The sequence below is a fragment of the Sinohyriopsis cumingii genome, chromosome 12, assembly GCF_028554795.1.
Source record: "Sinohyriopsis cumingii isolate HCF-2022 chromosome 12, ASM2855479v2, whole genome shotgun sequence".
NCBI lineage: Eukaryota > Metazoa > Mollusca > Bivalvia > Unionida > Unionidae > Sinohyriopsis > Sinohyriopsis cumingii.
The window spans coordinates 9664278-9687321 of NC_142972.1; the positions used below are offsets into that span (position 1 = coordinate 9664278).

The window sequence follows — 23044 nt, forward strand, 5'->3', positions numbered from 1 at the left end:
AAACAGCAAATTATGAATTTTGGGGTTTAACACCATATTTAGTACATGATAGGCTGGCTATACATGACAGCCAGTATATTAGGTGGAGGAAGAGTCTGGGATGACCCTGGGAAGAATCAACTACCCACGGGAACCTAACGGCAAGCTTTCTCATATATCCACATTGGTTGAGTCAAGACTTGAGCTCATGCAAACAGGTGTGATAGGAGTGATCCGTAAAGGTGAGCTCCTTAGGTCACTTTGCCACCTAGGGTCTTTTGAAATCTAAACAGACTTAGTTGAACATTAATCCTCATATTATTTGACTCTATTGATGAAGTTCCTTAAAGATCAGTGTCTTATCAGCATCACATCATTACCTAAAAATTAGGAGTCTGTGACCTATATTTGATTAATTAGTATCTTCACATTTATTATAATTGACAATGATGGTACCTTGGTAAGCAGTGCATACACTTTATTTGGTGGTAATTTGCTTTGTCATGCTGCTTCACAAAATGAACCACAAAGCCTTTACCAAGTATGAAGTCAAATATGCTATATAAAAAAAACATGGACCACAAAGCCTTTACCAAGTATGAAGTCAAGTATGCTATATAAAAAATATGGATCACAAAGCCTTTACCAAGTATGAAGTCAAGTATGCTATATAAAAAACATGGACCACAAAGCCTTTACCAAGTATGAAGTCAAGTATGCTATATAAAAAACATGGACCACAAAGCCATTACCAAGTATGAAGTCAAGTATGCTATATAAAAAATATGGATCACAAAGCCTTTACCAAGTATGAAGTCAAGTATGCTATATAAAAAAATATGGATCACAAAGCCTTTACCAAGTATGAAGTCAAGTATGCTATATAAAAAATATGGATCACAAAGCCTTTACCAAGTATGAAGTCAAGTATGCTATATAAAAAAACATGGACCACAAAGCCTTTACCAAGTATGAAGTCAAGTATGCTATATAAAAAAACATGGACCACAAAGCCTTTACCAAGTATGAAGTCAAGTATGCTATATAAAAAATATGGATCACAAAGCCTTTACCAAGTATGAAGTCAAGTATGCTATATAAAAAAATATGGATCACAAAGCCATTACCATGTATGAAGTCAAGTATGCTGTATAAAAAAATATGGACCACAAAGCCTTTACCAAGTGTGAAGTCAAGTATGCTATATAAAAAGACATGAACCACAAAGCCTTTACCAAGTGTGAAGTCAAGTATGCTATATAAAAAAAACATGGACCACAAAGCCTTTACTAAGTGTGGAGTCAAGTATGCTATATAAAAAAACATGGACCACAAAGCCTTTACCAAGTGTGAAGTCAAGTATGCTATATAAAAAACATGGACCACTAAGCCTTTACCAAGTGTGAAGTCAAGTATGCTATATAAAATCATGGACCACAGAGCCTTTACCAAGTGTGAAGTCAAGTATGCTATATAAAAAACATGGACCACAAAGCCTTTACCAAGTATGAAGTCAAGTATGCTATATAAAAAATATGGACCACAAAGCCTTTACCAAGTATGAAGTCAAGTATGCTGTATAAAAAAATATCGACCACAAAGCCTTTACCAAGTATGAAGTCAAGTATGCTATATAAAAAAACATAGACCACAAAGCCTTTACCAAGTATGAAGTCAAGTATGCTGTATAAAACAACATGAACCACAAAGCCTTTACCAAGTATGAAGTCAAGTATGCTGTATAAAACAACATGAACCACAAAGCCTTTACCAAGTATGAAGTCAAGTATGCTGTATAAAACAACATGGACCACAAAGCCTTTACCAAGTGTGAAGTCAAGTATGCTATATAAAAAAACATGAACCACATAGCCTTTACCAAGTATGAAGTCAAGTATGCTATATAAAAAATATCGACCACAAAGCCTTTACCAAGTATGAAGTCAAGTATGCTATATTAAAAAACATGAACCATATAGCCTTTACCAAATATGAAGTCAAGTATGCTATATAAAAAAACATGGACCACAAAGCCTTTACCAAGTGTGAAGTCAAGTATGCTATATTAAAAGATGTGGACAAAAATCTTGCTGGGTTCAGTATAGATATTCTTTTTGCACTACAGTAGGCATACAGCCAATAAACCAGTGAGTTTTTGGCACAGGAAAAAGTGAAGATAAATTGCACTTATTTTTTATGTATGGTAACAATTAACTGGAATATATTTGATGATAAAACACTATCTGATTTTCCCCGGTTATGAATTTAGATGCCAGAAGTTTGATCCAAGATATAGATGGACAGAACACGTACCAGTTTGTACCAAAATGCCATAGCTATGTTAGAGAATTTATGTATTAACATTACTGTTTAGTCACAAGATGGAATAATGAATATATCAGTAATAAATAAAGGTCATTTTATCAGGTTAATTTACTGCTTTATGCTAAAGTGATTTGTGAACAATTAGTAGCAACAGATGCAAATTGGCTACTGGTACAGTTTCTAGTGACATTAAGTTCTGATTGTTTTGATCTTCATACATTTTCTTCATGTTCTTTCACCTTCACAACTATCCATGCTGTATTGCCTCAGATAATGAATTATTATTATTACTTTTTGGGCAGTGATGATAATCGGTGGGAACATTTTATACCTCTCACAGTCTTATTTACCCATCTGCTGTATAATTTTACAAGTCCATCCTGAACACAAAGGGATTATGAAGAAACTTACTGCATATACACACTTTCAAGTTTGGCCCAACTACAAACTGTATAGACCCTGATCTCACATTGCATAATGCACCAGCAGATCAGGGACTTTGTTTTCTGTTTTACTGATTACCCTAACAAACTGCATAGACCCTGATCTGACATTGCATAATGCAACAGCAGATCAGGGTCTTTGTTATTTGTTTTACTGAATACCCATGACAAAATGCATAGACCCTGATCTGACATTGCATAATGCACCAGCAGATCAGGGTCTTTGTTATCTGTTTTACTGATTACCCATAACAAAATGCATAGACCCTGATCTGACATTGCATAATGCACCAGCAGATCAGGGTCTTTGTTATCTGTTTTACTGATTTCCCTAACAAAATGTGTAGACCCTGATCTGACATTGCATAATGCACCAGCAGATCAGGATCTTTGCTATTTGTTTTACCGAGTACCCATAACAAAATGCGTAGACCCTGATCTGACATTGCATAATGCACCAGCAGATCAGGGTCTTTGTTATCTGTTTTACTGATTACCCTAACAAACAGCAACAACCAAGATCTGCCACTGCATTATGCAATGACATATCTTGGTCTGTGCAGTTTGCAGTTGGCCAGGACTTACAAGTTAGTACATATGGAAGGTTGTTGGATGATTCCCCCACCCCCAGCATGCAGTGAGTGACCATATATGGATTACCATCTTCAAGTATATAACAGAGGCCCCATATCAGATTACCATCTCCCATTTTAGCAGTACATACCAAAGGTACTGTATCAGATAGTATTACAATTACCATCTCCCATTTTAGCAGTACGTACCAAAGGTACTGTATCGGATAGTATTTGAATTACCATCTCCCATTTTAGCAGTATGTACCAAAGGTACTATATCGAATAGTATTATTATTACCATCTCCCATTTTAGCAGTATGTACCAAAGGTACTGTATCGGATAGTATTTGAATTACCATCTCCCATTTTAGCAGTATGTACCAAAGGTACTATATCGAATAGTATTATTATTACCATCTCCCGTTTCAGCAATACGTACCAAAAGTACTGTATTGGATAGTATTTGAATTACCATCTCCCATTTTAGCAGTATGTACCAAAGGTACTATATCGAATAGTATTATTATTACCATCTCCCGTTTCAGCAATACGTACCAAAAGTACTGTATTGGATAGTATTTGAATTACCATCTCCCATTTTAGCAGTACGTACCAAAGGTCTTGTACCATTTATTATTTGAATTACCATCTCCCATATTATCAGTATGTATTGTTATTGTTACTCCTTCAGAATGGAAAGACATGTCATCATTGGGTTTTCACTAAAAGTTTTATAATGATACCTCGTTAGTCCTAAATGAAAATGGTGCCAATCTGACATGCCATCTAGAAATTTTGCTTTCAGTACTCCCCCAGAATGGATGGTCATATTGAAAAGGGATTTTCATCAAAAGCCTTCTGCCAATGTCAGCTATGGTCCTAAATGAAAACGGTGCCAATCTGATATCCATTATGTTCTCCAGCAGCTAATTTGAAACTCTTGTTGCCACTGAAGAATATCAGAGATGGTTTCAACACTCCACAGTTAAAAGGAAAAATGGGACTTGTCTTGAATTTCTTGAAATTGTTTTTGAGCAGTAGAGCACCGGTTTATTCAAGAATCTCTTGTTTATTGTATAGATTTTTATCCATTATATTTTATGTCTTTGAAGAAACGTTTTGCTATCAACAGCATGTAATGAGTTATTTTTGTTGGTGAGGATATGTGATTCATTCCTTCATTCATTCTCCCTATTCCAATTTCTGACTAGATTTCTAGCATTTAATACAAATTTGCTTCAGTTTTTTTTGTCATCACACAAATCCAACCAAGAAGATCTTTTGCAGGGTATTATTCTCCTTAAGTGAATCAACTGTTGACAAAAAAAATTCAATATTCGTATCACCAAAAGAGGTTATACTAGGTCCTAAATGTAAATGTTGCCAATCTGACATTCACTTAATGTCCACCATAGCAACTATTCAAAAATCGTGTTGTCACAGAAGAATATCAGAGAAGGTTGGAATACTCCACACTTAAAAGGAAGAAATGGCTCATTTTGAATTCCTGGATATTCTTGTAGCCTAATATTCAATATTCAGGACAATAGTCGACCTCCTGCAACTTTTGAAGTTTGGAGGATTCAGTCAGAAACACAGAATGGCTCCAAGATGGCCTCCACCTCAAAATCAGCGTCCTCTATACAGTTATATTTCCATTTGTATTGCAGAGACTAATCTAGTTTGCACATACCATTTTGACCAATCAAATTTCTTTTTTTTTTTTTAGAGAAGTCTTCCCCTCAACCAATCAGGAAGGAGCATGAGGAGGAATTGCAAGCTGAGAGTCCTCATGAGAATGAGTTTGTGAGTGACACATTTCAAGCAAATGAATTTAATGATGTGGACTTCCGTAAAGAGATGGAAATGCTTGGAATGGAAGATAAGGAACAACAAAAAGAAGAAGGTGAGAGAGAATTTTATCATGAGGTTTGAATTCTTTTGGTACACAATGACCTTGGCTGACTGATCTGTATATATCAAATCTAGTAAAGCATTCAGTAATTATTTTGGAAATGGATGCATTATTACCTATACAGTTATCACCGCCAACCCATTTTCTATAAACAGAAACTTGTAATATTTGTATTCCAGCTATTATATTTAAGATTTTTTATTATAAAATTCAGAACAAGATGGCAGTTGGGTTTACCAGATTAAAATTTTCATGGAAGACGTTCCTCCAGCTGGTTCAGGGATACAAAATAGCAGCAGTGCAACCTCCTACATCTCTTAAGAGGTTACTAATAGAGGCAACATGGTTGCCCTGGGGTAAATTGTGTGATGCAACGTGTTTGCCCAGGGGTGAATCGTATAGTACAGCATGTTTATCCTTGGATGAATCATGTGATGCAACATTTTTTTGCCCTTGGGTAAATCATGTGATACAGCTTGCCCTTGGGTGAATCATGTGATACATTTTTTTGCCCTTTGGTGAGTCATGTGATACAACATTTTTTGCCCTGGGATGAATCATGTAATACAACATGCTTGCCCTTGGGTGAATATTGTGATGATGTTTAAACTGAGGTGTTTTACTTTCTAGCTGTACTGGTTATATATCAGAAAAGCTTATGGGATGACCTGTTTTACATCATCAATTGTCTGTACATGGTCTGCAATCTAGGGGTAAGTCGCCATTAGTACATGTGTATTTATCACTATTCTTTCCAAATTAGTTGGAGGCATGCCATGAAACTTGATACACACATTCATCCTGCGGTCTTGTTGGATGACATGAAAATGATGCTTGTCAGACATACGAACATCATATTATCAATACTTTTCCTGAATGAATGGTTATATCAACAGGGATTGTCACTAATAGAATTCTTATGTTGTCCAGTTGGGACTAAATGAATGGTTATATCATCAGGGATTGTCACTAATAGAATTCTTATGTTGTCTAGTTGGGACTAAATGAATGGCTATATCAACAGGGATTGTCACTAATAGAATTCTTATGTTGTCTAGTTGGGACTAAATGAATGGTTATATCAACAGGGATTGTCACTAATAGAATTATTATGTTGTCTAGTTGGGACTAAATGAATGGTTGTATCAACAGGGATTGTCACTAATAGAATTCTTATGTTGTCTAGTTGGGACTAAATGAATGGCTATATCAACAGGGATTGTCACTAATAGAATTCTTATGTTGTCTAGTTGGGACTAAATGAATGGCTATATCAACAGGGATTGTCACTAATAGAATTCTTATGTTGTCTAGTTGGGACTAAATGAATGGTTATATCAACAGGGATTGTCACTAATAGAATTCTTATGTTGTCTAATTGGGACTAAATGCAGTTGATGCTGATCCGACATCCTCTATGGCCATCATTGCCACCATATTGAAAATTATATTATCACACCTGTACAGAAAGTCATATTGACATGGAGCTTTCACCTGAAGACTTCTGATGTTAATAAGTTAGTCCTAAAAGAAATTGGTACCACCAAGACATCCAAAATGACCACCACAGTGGCCCTCATAAAAATTTTATCATCACAATTCCATCTGAACAGTAAGTCATTAACAGTAGCATTTCAGTATTTGTTCATAATGATAGTTGTAATGTTCAGAGTCAAGCCAACCCCAAAATGAGAATGCAGATGCTATGACTGCTTTGTATATCAGTGTATATTTGTCTGTGTGTATATACAAGTCTCTGTGTGTATACAAGTCTGTGTGTGTGTACAAGTCTCTTTGTGTATACAAGTCTCTGTGTGTATACAAGTCTATATACGTGTGTGTGTAGTGGTTAGAGCGTCCACCTCGGATGCGGGAGGTTGTGGATTTGAACCCAGGCCAAGTCATAACAAAGACTTATAACAATGGTACTAACAGCAACCTCGCTAGGCACTCAGTATGAAGAGGTTAGTTCTAGGACTGGTCAGCCTGGTGTCAGGATAATGTGAATGGGTGGGACATCATGCTACATGTCTATGGCATGATGACCCATTGCTAGACATCACTATAAACTGCCACACTGCATTGTTGTGATATGACTGCAAAACTGTTAAAGCCTCATTCCCACAGATAAATTACCAAGAGTAGACTTATCATGATTCACATTCCCACAGATAAATTACCAAGTGTAGACTTACCATGATTCACATTTCCACAGATAAATTACCAAGTGTAGACTTATTATGATTCACATTCCCACAGATAAATTACCAAGAGTAGACTTATTATGATTCACATTCCCACAGATAAATTACCAAGTGTAGACTTATTATGATTCACATTCCCACAGATAAATTACCAAGAGTAGACTTATTATGATTCACATTCCCACAGATAAATTTCCAAGAGTAGACTTATTATGATTCACATTCCCACAGATAAATTACTAAGTGTAGACTTATTATGATTCACATTCCCACAGATAAATTACCAAGAGTAGGCTTATTATGATTCACATTCCCACAGATAAATTACCAGGTGTAGACTTATTATGATTCACATTCCCACAGATAAATTACCTACCAAGTGTAGACTTATTATGATTCACATTCTCACAGATAAATTACCCACCAAGTGTAGACTTATTATGATTCACATTCCAACAGATAAATTACCTACCAAGTGTAGACTTATTATGATTCACATTCCCACAGATAAATTACCAAGAGTAGACTTAATATGATTCACATTCCCACAGATAAGTTACCAAGAGTAGACTTATGATTCACTTTCCCCACAGATAAATTACCAAGAGTAGATTTATTATGATTCACATTCCCACAGATAAATTACCAAGAGTAGACTTATTATGATTCACATTCCCACAGATAAATTACCAAGAGTAGACTTAATATGATTCACATTCACACAGATAAATTATCAAGTGTAGACTTATTATGATTCACATTCACACATAAATTACCAAGTGTAGACTTATTATGATTCACATTCACACAGATAAATTACCAAGTGTAGACAGCTTGTTGATTCATTTTGTAATTAATTTTCAGGTAATACAGATTATAGGTCAGTGAAATAAATCTGAAATGTGTTTATGTAAATATTATTGTACACACAAGCTGAGATGATCCAGCTCTAGAGGAAGCAGGTTATACTATTTTATTCCAAGTTAAATTAAAGTCAGAAATTATTTATAATAATAATAATAATAATAATAATAATGAGGACTTTGTATAATAATAATAACAATGAGGACTTTGTATAGCGCCTAATCTTTAGAAGCTCTAAGCACTTTACAGCATTAGACAACACCTTTAAGATAAAAAAAAAGCATATAATGATATGATTACAAAAACAAACACAATGAAATTAGAAAACATTAAAAAACCATGCTGAGAATATTTAAGGTAGGAAACATTATTAGGTCTTTAAGTTTGTTCTTGCAGTCGAAATAAGTGAGTTTTGAGAGCCCTCTTGATTGTGATCACTGTGTCTTTGTGTCTAAGTTCAGTGGGCAATTCGTTCCACGTTGCTGGGCCCTGGTATGCAAAAGAACGCTGTCCATATGACTTTGTTTTTATAGTGGGAATAATGAGTATACAATTGTCAGAAGAGGAGTGTAAATATCTTGCTGGTGTGTACACATGGGTGAGGTCAGATAGGTATGTTGGAATGAAGTCTGTCAGTGAAACGTAGCACAGAGAACAAATTTTGTGTTTGATTCTGGATCGAATGGATAGCCAGTGTAGGGTACAGAGCAACGGGGAGGTGTGCTCTGATCGTGGTACTCTAAGTATGATCGGAGCAGCTGTGTTTTGAAGTTTCTGGAGTAGATATTGAGATGAACCAGACAAAATTGAGTTACAATAGTCTAGTCTTGAAAGTACTAATGAACACACGTGTTTTAGTGGCATCAGCTGAAAGATATTTGCAAATGGAGCTGATGCGTCTCAGCTCAAGATATGCAGTCTTGCATATGTTCATAACATGTTGGTGCAATGTGAGAGTACTGTCCAGAGTAACACCTAGGTTTCGTACTGATTGTGTGAATTTAATGTTGGTGTTTCTGATATTTATTGTTTGAGGTAAAGGATGTGAATGAGTAAGTCTTTGTGTTGTGATCAGAATGGCCTCAGTTTTATCATCATTCCTCTGCAGCTTGTTATCCATGATTTCACATCAGAAATGCACCTCTCTACACCTTGGATGATAGCATCAACTTCAGTTGGGTGGCTAGATTTGTATATTTGGGTGATCAGCGTACAATAGGTGAGACACTGGATGATGATCTATGACACCTGAGAGCGGCTAAGTGTATAGAATGAAGAGAACAGGTCCAAGAACAGACCCCTGTGGAACACCACAACATAGATCAACTGGGTTGGAGTATATTCCATTTGCAGACACAATCTGTGTCCTGTTGACCAAGTAGGACTTGAACCACAGTAAGGCTGTATCATGAATGCCAAATACATGCTGGAGATGGTGAAGTAATATATCATGGTCCTTTGTGTCAAATGCTGCAGACAAATCAAGGAGGGTGAGGACTGTAATCTTTCTGCTATCCAAAGCAGAGAAAATGTCATTAACTACATTTAGAAGAGTAGTTTCAGTTCTGTGGTAAGGGTGATATGCAGATTGTACATTGCTAAAAAGACTTTTAATTCAGATGAGATACAAGCTGGGATAGAACAACCTTTTCTAAGATGTTTGATATAAATCGGAAATTAGAAACTGGGCGGTAGTTCTTTAATCGTTATGTTCTAGTGTTGGTTTCTTCAGCAGAGGCTTTACAATGGCAGTTTTAAAAAATGATGGGAATTCCCCTGATGAGAGAGAGGTATTAATAACATCAGTTAGTGAAGGCAATACTGGATCTAGGCACTCAAGCAGCAGTGTTGTTGGAATTGGATCAAGTTCACATGATTTGGTGCACTCTTCATCAGGATTGTACGTACGAAATCCATAGAGACAGGTTCAGATGCTGCTAATGGTTGCCACTCAAATTCTGTATCCCAACCGTATGGTGATGACTAGTCAATTGAAATTGTGGTGTCAAGCTTATCTCTAATGGTTTGTACTTTGTCACGGAAGAAATTTGCAAACATGTCCGGAAGGTCGACTGGAGAGAAGGTAGTTGGAAGTGGTGTAGATTTGTTCCTTGACATTAGCTTGTTGGTAATCTCAAAGAGCCCTTTGCAGCTGGAACTTTCCATGATCTTAGTAGTGTATTGGGCTGATTTTGCTGCATGGACAAATGGTACATGTTTGAAGTCCAAAATGATTTATTATGGTACATGTAGGAAGTCCAAAATGATTTGTTATGGTACATGTAGGAAATCCAAAATGATTTATTATGAGACATGTAAAAAGTCCAAAATGATTTATTATGAGACATGTAAAAAGTCCAAAAGATTTATTATGGTGCATGTAGGAGTTCCAAAATAATTTATTTTGGTGCATGTAGGAAGTCCAAAATGATTTATTATGGTACATGTAGGAAGTCCAAAATGACTTATTATGGTACATGTAGGAAGTCCAAAACGAGTTATTATGGTACTTGTAGGAAGTCCAAAATGATTTATTATGGTACATATGTATAGGAAGTCCAAAATGATTTATTATGGTACATATAGGAAGTCCAAATGATTTATTATGGTACATGTAAAAAGTCCAGAATGATTTATTATGGTGCATGTAAAAAGTCCAAAATGATTTATTATGAGACATGTAAAAAGTCCAAAATGATTTATTATGGTACATGTAAAAAGTCCAGAATGATTTATTTTGGTGCATGTAGGAAGTCCAAAATGATTTATTATGGTATATGTAAGAGGTTTGAAATGATTTATTATAGTACATGTAAGAAGTCCAAAATTATTTATTATTGTACATGTAAGAAGGGGTCCCCGAGTGGTCTAATGAGCTCACCATTACAGATCACTGCCATCTCACCTCGGCATGGGTTCGAGTCTCAGATTCGGCCAGTGTGGGTATGTGAGAAAACTTGCAAGTAACTTCTCATGGGTCAGTGGTTCTTTCTGGGGGTTTTCCCCAAGTTCTTCTTCCACCATTAATACTGGCTGCCATGTATAGCCTATCTTGTGCTGAAAAATCAAGTTAAACCCTACAACAACAACAACATGTAAGAAGTCCAAAATGATTTATTATGGTACATGTAAGAGGTCTGAAATGATTTGCTATGGTACATGTAAGAAGTCCAATATGATTTGTTATAGTACTTTGTAAGAAATCCAAAATGATTTATTATGGTACGTGTAAGAGGTCTGAATTGATTTATAATGGAATATGTAAGAAATCAAAATGATTTAGTATGGTATATAAGAAGTCCAAAATGATTTGTTATGGTGCATGTAAGAAGTCTGAAATGATTATTATGGTACATGCAGAAAGTCCAAAATGATTTATTATGGTATATGTAAGAAGTCCAAAATCATTTATTATTGTACATGTAAGAAGTCCAAAATGATTTGTTATGGTACATGTATGAAGCCCAAAATGATTTATTATGGCACATGTAAGAGGTCCGAAAAGATTTATTATGGTACGTGTAAGAAGTCCAAAATGATTTGTTATGGTACATGTAAGAAGTCCAAAATGTTTTGTTATGGTACATGTAAGAAGTCTGAAATGATTATTATGGTACATGCAAAATGCCCAAAATGATTTATTATGGTATATGTAAGAATTCTGAAATGATTTATTATGGTACATGTAAGAAGTCCAAAATGATTTGTTACGGTACATGTAAGAAGACCAAAATGATTTAGTATGGTACAAATAAGAAGTCCAAACTGATTTATTATGGTATATGTAAGAGGTTTGAAACAATTTGTTATGGTACATGTAAGAAGTCCAGAATGATTTATTATGGTACATGTAAGAAGTCCAAAATGATTTATTATGGTACATGTAAGAGGTTTGAAACGATTTGTTATGGTACATGTAAGAAGTCCAAAATGATTTATTATGGTACATGTAACAGGTCTGAAAAGATTTATTATGGTACATGTAAGAAGTCCAAAATGATTTGTTATGGTGCATGTAAGAAGTCTGAAATGATTATTATGGTACATGCAAAAAGTCCAAAATGATTTATTATGGTACATGTAAGAAGTCCAAAATGATTTATTATGGTACATGTAAGAAGTCCAAAATGATTTATTATGGTACATGTAAGAAGTCCAAAATGATTTATTATGGTACATGTAAGAAGTCCAAACTGATTTATTATGGTATATGTAAGAGGTTTGAAACAATTTGTTATGGTACATGTAAGAAGTCCAAAATGATTTATTATGGTACATGTAAGAAGTCCAAAATGATTTATTATGGTACATGTAAGAAGTCCAAACTGATTTATTATGGTATATGTAAGAGGTTTGAAACAATTTGTTATGGTACATGTAAGAAGTCCAAAATGATTTATTATGGTACATGTAAGAAGTCCAAAATGATTTATTATGGTACATGTAACAGGTTTGAAACGATTTGTTATGGTACATGTAAGAAGTCCAAAATGAGTTATTATGGTACATGTAAGAGGTCTGAAAAGATTTATTATGGTACATGTAAGAAGTCCAAAATGATTTGTTATGGTGCATGTAAGAAGTCTGAAATGATTATTATGGTACATGCAAAAAGTCCAAAATGATTTATTATGGTATATGTAAGAATTTTGAAATGATTTATTATGGTACATGTAAGAAGTCCAAAATGATTTATTATGGTACATGTAAGAAGACCAAAATGATTTAGTATGGTGCATGTAAGAAGTCCAAAATGATTATTATGGTACAAAGAAGAAGTCCAAAATCATTTATTATGGTATATGCAAGAAGACCAAACTTGTTTTTGTATGGTACATGTAAGAAGTCCAAATGATTTGTTATGGTACATGTAAGAAGACCAGAATGATTTAGTATGGTGCATGTAAGAAGTCCAAAATGATTTATTATGGTACAAATAAGAAGTCCAAAATCATTTATTATGGAATATGCAAGAAGACCAAAATTGTTTTTGTATGGTACATGTAAGAAGTCCAAATGATTTGTTATGGTACATGTAAGAAGACCAAAATGATTTAGTATGGTACATGTTAAGAAGTCCAAAATGATTTATTATGGTACAAATAAGAAGTCCAAAATCATTTATTATGGTATATGCAAGAAGACCAAAATTGTTTTTGTATGGTACATGTAAGAAGTCCAAATGATTTATTATGGTACATGTAAGAAAACCAAAATGATTTAGTATGGTGCATGTAAGAAGTCCAAAATGATTTATTATGGTACAAATAAGAAGTCCAAAATAATTTATTATGGTATATGCAAGAAGTCCAAAATGATTTATTATGGTACATGTAAGAATTCCAAAATGATTATTATGGTACATGTAAGACTTGAGAAAGCTATTCTGTCAGTTTTAGCCACTATTCTACAGTGAGGATAAAGTTCTCAGTAATTATCAGAAATTTGTTCTGTTGGTTTTTCTATTTTCAACATCTTCGCTGCTTACATGTATGAAAGACAGCCCATTGCGTTTGTTGCTGCAGATTTATCTCCCATGAATAATGCAATACTATAAGAATAGTCATTTTCACTGCTTAATTGGCTATTCCATGTGCAGAAGGGAGAGCTAATGTTACTTTCATTTAAAAAAAACTGTAGCTCCACATTATAACGTTAAAATGAAGCATAGAAAATGGTTACTATTAAACTGTAAATTTACATCTAACACATCTGCCAATTTTAAAATGTACTGTTTTATGCCACTGTGATGCATGCCATGACTCCCTCAGTAACGTAATGCACAGAGATAGTCCTGTTTTCCGTTATAATTCGATGAAATATTCAAAAACATGTTGGAATGATACATCGTAAATAGAATTTAGTTTGAGAGTGAGGCCACTAGACTATTCCTTTCATGGAAGGACTTTTGGAAGGACTTTTGCCTCAACCAATTTTTCTATTAGCTTTTACTTGGAACTTTATAGCTAGGATTGTGCTAATGTGATATTAAACCCTATTTATACATACATACATACATACATACATACATACATATTGGGTCATTCTTCAAGAACACAAGATTCTTCCCTAAATGTTTAAATAGATTTTAATGATGGCTTGCACAACAGTGAGAACTTTACGATTCAAAATGGGCAACAAAAAGAACTTCAGAATGTTCACTGGTTTGCATTATGCTTTAATGGGTACAGACCAAGATAACACAGATTTTAAATAAAGATTTCAGCATCACATGCTAAACTTGAATTAAATTTAGAGAAAAATCCTTTTATTTTTTTGGACAACAAATTGGTGGTGTAGAAATAACCAGGATGACAATAAATTGGTGATGTAGAAAAGAAAATAAAAGAAGACAGCAATTTTCCTGCATGTTATTAAATCTTACATGTACATTAGCATTGTCTATCCGGTTTTACTTTCTTTCTGAGGCAGCTCCAGTGTCCTAGTGGTTTACAGCCACTGCCTTAGAAACGGGAGGTCATGGGTTTGAACCCAGTCAAGTCATACCAAAGACTTATAAAAATGGTACTGACAGCTGCCTCGCTAGGTGCTCAACGTTAAGAGGTTAGTGTTAGGACTGGTTGGCCTGGTGTTAGGATAATGTGACTGTGTGGGACATCATGCTACATGTCTGCGGCATGATGCCCTAGTGCTGGACATCACTATAAACTGCCACACTGCAGACATCATAGCAATATGACTGCAAAACTGTTAAAGCTATGTTAAAAATCCAAATTTCACACACACACACAATTTCTTTCTGTCTAAAATCAAAATCCAGTTTATTTCGGAGATGCATTAAAACATTGAATATCTGGATGCTGATTATCTGGCATATTTGCTTGCACATGCTACCATCCCCAGCAAGATATTTTCTTACTACAGTTTACATGTATCTGTAAGCGAAACTAATTTCCTGATCACAACTCCAACAAAGAGAACAGAGTAATAGAAATTAGGAACTGACCATTTAATTGGAGGGGGTGGCTGGAAGGGGGCTTTTAGGAAATTGCCTAGCTTCTGGCATAGCTTAAAAAAATATGAAAATCTTGGTCTGTGCAGTTTGCTGAAAGACTCGACTTACAAGCAGGTATGTTCGGTATTTTACAATATTGGACCTGTTACAGAATATGGGAACAAAAGTATATACGGTAGGTCATTAATGTTTCATTGTAGTTAGAAACAACTCCTGTTGGACAGATACTGTAGATAGGTTGTATTCTAGTGCAAATGTACTGTGTACATTCATTGTAAAATTATCAGCCAATGTACATTCATTGTAAAATTATCAGCCAAAGCCTGTCAGAATTTCATATCCTGGATCATGTGCAACACAGTGTCTGATTACATGCTGGAAATGAGGTCAACTGGCCCTGCAACAACATGCTTGATATGAGTTATTTTTAGACCAGACTGTCATTATGCATACAGACTGAAGTTGGTGTCTGTCCTTGAACATTTGTTTCACCACCAGCTACACATTGTACTGAAATGTTTTTCTTGTCCAAACACATTGTGCATTACAAGAAATTGCCCAATTAATCTCGTAATAAAAATGTTTCTGACAGTTTCTCTATTCTTTGCTTTTTAAAACCATATTTACATCGTTTACTCTTTTGTTCATTTGTCATGTACCAGATTATAGTCTACATACAGCACAGATCCTGATCAACTCTAGCATATTGCTTCAGCCAATCAAAGTCTACACTGTTTTCACAAGTTATAGCTGATCAAAGTCTACAGTGTTTTCACAAGTTATAGAAGTTATATGTAGAATCAATAGATTTTCTGATCCATATTTTGTTGACATGTTTCCTTGATGTTATACTGAATATGTTGGTAGTGAGAAGTTATGTTTCCTTGATGTTATACTGAGTATAGATATGTTTCCTTGATGTTACACTGAGTATGGATATGTTTTTTTTATGTTATACTGAGTATGGATATGTTTCCTTGATGTTATACTGAGTATATTGGTAGTAAGAAGTTATGTTTACTTGATGTTATATTGAGTATGGATATGTTTCCTTGATGTTATACTGAGTATGGATATGTTTCCTTGATGTTATACTGAGTATATTGGTAGTAAGAAGTTATGTTTCCTTGATGTTATACTGAGTATGGATATGTTTCCTTGATGTTATATTAAGTATCGATATGTTTCCTTGATGTTATCCTGAGTATGGATGTTTCCTTGATGTTATACTGAGTATGGATATGTTTCCTTGATGTTATACTGAGTATGTTGGTAGTGAAAAGTTATGTTTCCATGATGCTATACTGAGATTCATCTATGGTTGTACTAATCATTTCATGTTGAACTTCATTTAACGACAGTCCTCTTTCTATCATGCATAATGGGACATATATCACCACATGATATGTGCATCCATAGGCATGATGGGATATATATCACCACATCATATGTGCATCCATGGGCATGATGGGATATATATCACCACATAATATGTGCATCCATGGACATGATGGGATATATATCACCACATAATAGATGCATCCATAGGCATGATGGGATATATATCACCACATAATATGTGCATCCATGGGCATGATGGGATATTTATCACCACATAATATGTGCATCCATCTCATTTTCACTGTGGGGGTAGAGGATATAGATGGGGAGTAGGAGATGGTAATGGATGGGGCGGGTATGGAATGGAGATGGGTTTGCTCTTTCTTATATTTACCCAGACATAATACTGGGTGAGGGGGGGGGGCAGTGACTAGATATGTAATTCTTAATTTAACCATATTTACCCTTAATAACACTTGGGGGTTGGGGTGGCATTTGTTAGGAGGCCTTTTCTTATCTTTACCATATACTCATGTAGAACGCTTAGAGGGGATGTGGTGGAATGGGCTGGATTTAGGTTGGCCTTAGTCATATTTACCTATATATAACACTTGGAATGGGTGGGCTTGGAATGGGCTGGAGCTAGGTGGGCCTTAGTCATATTTACCTATATATAACACTTAGAGTGGGTGGGCTTGGAATGGGCTGGAGCTAGGTGGGCCTTAGTCATATTTACCTATATATAACACTTGGAATGGGTGGGCTTGGAATGGGCTGGAGTTAGGTTGGCCTTAGTCATATTTACCTATATGTAACACTTAGAGTGGGTGGGCTTGGAATGGGCTGGAGCTAGGTGGGCCTTAGTCATATTTACCTATATGTAACACTTAGAGTGGGTGGGCTTGGAATGGGCTGGAGTTAGGTAAATCTTTTTGATCTTATCATATTTAATCATGTAAACATAGGGAGGGGGTTACTGGTAGGTCTTTGTTGACTTTGCCATATTTATCTGCCATGCTTAGTACTTAATCTGGGAGGCTGGTAGAGAGGTCTGTTTTCTTTACCATATTTACCCATGCATAACACCAGGTGGAGTGGTTGCTAATTATAGGTGGGGTGTGTCTTTTTTAACTTTACAATATTTACATTACACATGTGGGTGGGGTGGGGCTGGGACTTAAACTGGTGAGTCTTTGTTAACCTTATCATATTTACCCCTGTATAACACTTGCCAAACTGTGAAAAAGGTATGCTGCTTCTCCCATGATAAGACCAGGGTCCAACATCCTAAATTTGTTGAAAAGCAAGGTGTTTGTCATCCTCAGTAAACATTTGATAAACGTTTGTAAAAAATATAGCATAACCTTAAATCTAGCATGAGATTATCATGACACAGATACGGCCGATATAGGTCGCTGTCACATATTGTGGGCCAGTCAGGATAAACACAATTTGCTTCACATTTCAAGTAGTATTTACAGCATCAGCTATGATATGCCACCACATTATGTACTTTCATATCTGGGTTTATGCTTTCATAGTTGGCCATGTGCTTTACGGTATGCCAATTGTCTAGAATTTAAATGTCAAATTTGATGCATGTGTATTTTGACATGTAGCGATATTTTTAACTCACTTGACTTAGTGTAACACTTCGTTTTCATTTTTTAAGGAAGGATCCATAACATGTGTAATAAGTTTTGCCAGAATCCCCCCATTATGATACACCTCAGAAAGTGCATTAAATTGTTATAAATTATTAAATACCAGATCCACCCTTATTGCCACACGTGTTAAGCACAAAAAGGGTGTAAAGTTGTTATAAAACATTAAATACTAAATCAACCCATATTGTCACTTGTGTCACACAGCTCAGAAAGGGCACGAGGTTGTTATGAAACACAAACTGCTAAATCCACCCATATTGTCACACATGTCACAAATGCAATGGTGGATTTCATCCAACCATTCAAAAGTCATGCAGAAAGCTTTGAGTTTTGTGATGGTTTCCATGGAATTTGCTTTTGTGGATCAAACTTAAAATGTGCATTAAGATTTAAAGTACCAGGTGAGATTCTAAACAAATACAACTATGCCCATGGAACACATATGCCCCACATCACTTGTGAAAATGACCAAAATGCAAACTAAAGTGCAATGGACAGACAGACAGATGTACAAGATAATATTATATGCTCTTATCACCGTCATGGTGGGACATGAAAATGTATTTTGGTTTTCATATCATGCTTGTTGCTGTCTGATGGTTTTGCCTTGATTCTATCAGTGAGTATATTATTGAGTAAGACATGACTTGGCCAAGTACCATATACCTGTATATAATTTGCACCCAACTGCAGACAACATAGACTTATGTGTGATGTAATAGAATGACAAGAATACACTCTGATCAACCAGTTCAGTATGCAACTAGAGTTATGGGTTGGTTGTATATTAAGCATGGGACTGTATTCATGCAATGTTTTTTACATCACTGCTCATTGTCTTTGTTGATCCTGACTCCATCAACCAAATAAACTTTGCCCTTTGTTTGCTTGGGAAATGGCAGATAAGTATCAAAGACCCACCAGGGTAGCTGTAACCTGGCTTATATAGCATGCCTAGTAATTATTTCACTAGGAAATATAAAGTTGGTTTCTGCACAATAAATTAGTGCTCCATCATGTATAGTTACCAGACTTTATGGATGGCTTGGTAGTGATTTCATGGTCCAAAAGATCAATAGTCAAGGGCACTGTAACTCAATGTAACTCAATGTAACTCAAAAAATTAAAATGGTCTCCACACAATAACATTATTTTTATCATTATGTTATGGACTAAACTTTGTTGATGACTTGGAGTAAGGAAGAAGCCTATCAGTTTTGGGATCAAAATGTCAAAGAGCAAGATCATTATGACAGCAAGAAGAAAAGTGGTTGTTACATAAACATTTCAGTTATCTGCATAGAGGACTTAAACACAGGATGGGTCTTTCATTTTATAAACTTTTTATGAATTATTTTTTATGGTGTACAAATATAACTCAAAAGGTGCCTTAAATTTGCCCAAATAAAATGTAAGATCATAGTTCATTGAACCAGAAGTGTCTTTTCATTGATATATGAAACATTCAGGGTATGAAATACAGACAAAATAGTAATGAAGTTTCTGTGGACCCAAATAGCTAAGTTAGGACCCATCACTTTTCTGAAGCGATCAGTCTTGTGGATATAACAGTTTACATGTAACTGGCAATTAAGATAATCCAGTGGACAAATCAGCAAGAAGTTGTGTATCCTTTTATTCACAGACTATTAGAAATATGAAGTAAAATTAGAAATGAAATGTTTTTTGTTTTTTTAAAATATAAAAATTATGGTGAATACAATTTTCTATTCAGATAGATCTGCATGATTATGTTTGCCCAAGTTGGACTCCCTCTTTTCTCACGTGGACTTGTCACATCTGGAGTCCAGTATCTGGCTTTCATTTACAACTTCTCAATTTACAAAAAAACAGCAAATTAAAAAAAAATGAAGTTGCATCACTAAATTGTTCATGAAAATTTACTTCTATCCAGTCAACAGTTTTTTTTTTTAATGTTGCTTATTTATGCTAAGGGTCATGAGGATGCTAATAATGCAGGACTGACATATTTAGAGTCCCTTGTTCCATTCCGATTCAGAAGGAAACTTGAATTTTTACTTTCTGTATCAAAATTATTGACCCGATTAAGGGACCCAACAAAGCATACAGTGCTTTCAGTTTCAACAACATGGTAAATATATTTATATTTAACTGCTGAATCATCCAGGTGATGGGTCCATGACTGACTCAGACTGGGAACAGGCTCTCATTGATGAATATGTTCAGATGATGAAGGAAAAGAAATAGGTAGGTGGCATACCAGTCCAGATACACAGCCTTCCTTAGCAAGAGGACAGATGGAAGCATGCGCTGGGTTGATGGGCTTTTGTTTATGATCTATATATATATATTTCCTTTGCAAATTTTTCCTCACAAATATTCATGGCATAGACCTTGACAAATCGATAAAGTGATGCATTGGAATAATTATAATTGAACCTCGAGTATTATGTTGTACACGAATTGCAAAATAATTGCTGATTCAGCAATTGATCTCATGGTTATTCTGATTCTATAAGGACAATGTTTTGTCAAGATAGTCAAGGTCTGTGTCCAAGAGCTGGGGAGGTTTACCCATAAATTGACATGAAGGCATGGCTTACCAGTAGGGCAGACAGAACCTGTAACTAGGCTGATTGAGATTACTGATGTATTTGTACGTTAATCTATACTAACTAGGGATGGTATGATTAATCTAATAATTGGATTATCAATAGGTATAGGGGTTAAAATTGATTATTTATGCAAAAATTAGGTTATTGATGTTGAACGGATAATTTTTACAACAATTAAAATTTGTTATATTCACTCTCATTGTTAACTTGTGATAGACACAGGTTTGGTATGAGAAGGTCATTACTGTATTTTTACATTTCAAAGAAGTACAATACCTGTAATTTTGATTCTCACAGTTAATTAATTGGAAGAGGGATATAGCTATGTGAATAAAAATAGAACTCGGCTTTCTACTGAAGAGAATAGGTTTATTCATTTTAATTCTTGCTGTCAACTTCAACCATCTCTCCATCCTTTATAATATTCATGGAGTCAGTGTAAAATAAATAAAAATCTCCTGTATAAAATAATGAAAATTAAATTCTTGGATCCATTTGATACAAAATGAAACTCATTGAGATGCAGATTGAAGATATTTTTTATATACCACAAAGGAATAGATACCACAACTCTCCAACAGTGTTTTTCTCAACAGTCAGAAATGGAAATACATGTATCAAGGACAAATATTTTGAAAGATTTCAGTGGGAAAAATATTGTTATGATCATTTAAGCCAGGTTTTTAGAAAAAATTAAAAATCAACTTATTGATTGGTTGAGACCAATAAGCTGATGCAAGATCCCATTAGCCAGCTGAAACACTTACATGCAAAATAGGATTTAGGAATGGTTTAAATTTAATACTTAAATGCAAAATAGGATTTGGAATGGTTTAAATTTAATACTTAAATGCAAAATAGGATTTTGTAATGGTTTAAATGTAATACTTACATGCCAGATAGGATTTTGGAATAGTTTAAATGTAATACTTATATGCAGAATCAGATTTGGAATGGTTTCAATTTAATACTTATATACAAAATAAGATTTTGAAATGGTTTAAATTTAATACTTACATGCCAAATAGAATTTTGGAATGGTTTAAATTTAATAGATACCAATTAGGATTTTGGAATGGTTTAAATGTAATACTTACATGCAAAATAGGATTTTGGAATGGTTTAAATTTAATACTTATATGCCAAATAGGATTTTGGAATGGTTTAAATTTAATACTTACATGCCAAATAGGATTTTGGAATGCTTTAAATTTAATACTTACATTGCAAAATAGGATTTTGGAATGGTTTAAATTTAATACTTACATGCAGAAAGGATTTGGAATGGTTTAAATTTAATACTTACATACAAAACAGGATTTGGAATGGTTTAAATTTAATACTTACATGCAAAACAGGATTTGGAATGGTTTAAATTTAATACCTATATGCAAAATAGGATTTTGGAATGGTTTAAATTTAATACTTACATGCAGAAAGGATTTGGAATGGTTTAAATTTAATACTTACATACAAAACAGGATTTGGAATGGTTTAAATTTAATACATGCAAAACAGGATATGGAAATGGTTTCAATTTAATGCTTACATGCAGAATAGGATTTTGGAATGGTTTAAATTTAATACTTACATGCAGAAAGGATTTGGAATGGTTTAAATTTAATACTTACATACAAAACAGGATTTGGAATGGTTTAAATTTAATACTTACATACAAAATAGGATTTTGGAATGATTTAAATTTAATACTTACATGCAAAGTAGGATTTGGAATGGTTTAAATTTAATACCTATATGCAAAATAGGATTTTGGAATGGTTTAAATTTAATACTTACATGCAGAAAGGATTTGGAATGGTTTAAATTTAATACTTACATACAAAACAGGATTTGGAATGGTTTAAAGTTAATACATGCAAAACAGGATATGGAAATGGTTTCAATTTAATGCTTACATGCAGAATAGGATTTTGGAATGGTTTAAATTTAATACTTACATGCAGAAAGGATTTGGAATGGTTTAAATTTAATACTTACATACAAAACAGGATTTGGAATGGTTTAAATTTAATACTTACATACAAAATAGGATTTTGGAATGGTTTAAATTTAATACTTACATGCAAAGTAGGATTTGGAATGGTTTAAATTTAACACTTACATGCAGAATAGGATTTGGAATGGTTTAAATTTAATA

The 23044-nt window shown here is 34.4% G+C and overlaps 1 protein-coding gene across 3 annotated transcripts in view; it reads left to right on the forward strand.

Annotated features, from left to right (window-relative positions):
* Positions 1–23044, forward strand: part of LOC149785989 (synapse-associated protein 1-like) — a 193325-nt gene that overhangs the window by 102308 nt on the left and 67973 nt on the right. For 2 of the 3 annotated variants that reach the window (XM_089976257.1, XM_089976256.1), the window contains exon 7: positions 5052–5228. In XM_089976257.1, the coding sequence (XP_089832383.1) occupies positions 5052–5228 (177 nt within the window). Of the gene's footprint in view, positions 1–5051; positions 5229–20438; positions 20519–23044 lie in introns of all 3 variants that reach the window. The other variant, XM_089976258.1, reaches the window with a different exon arrangement.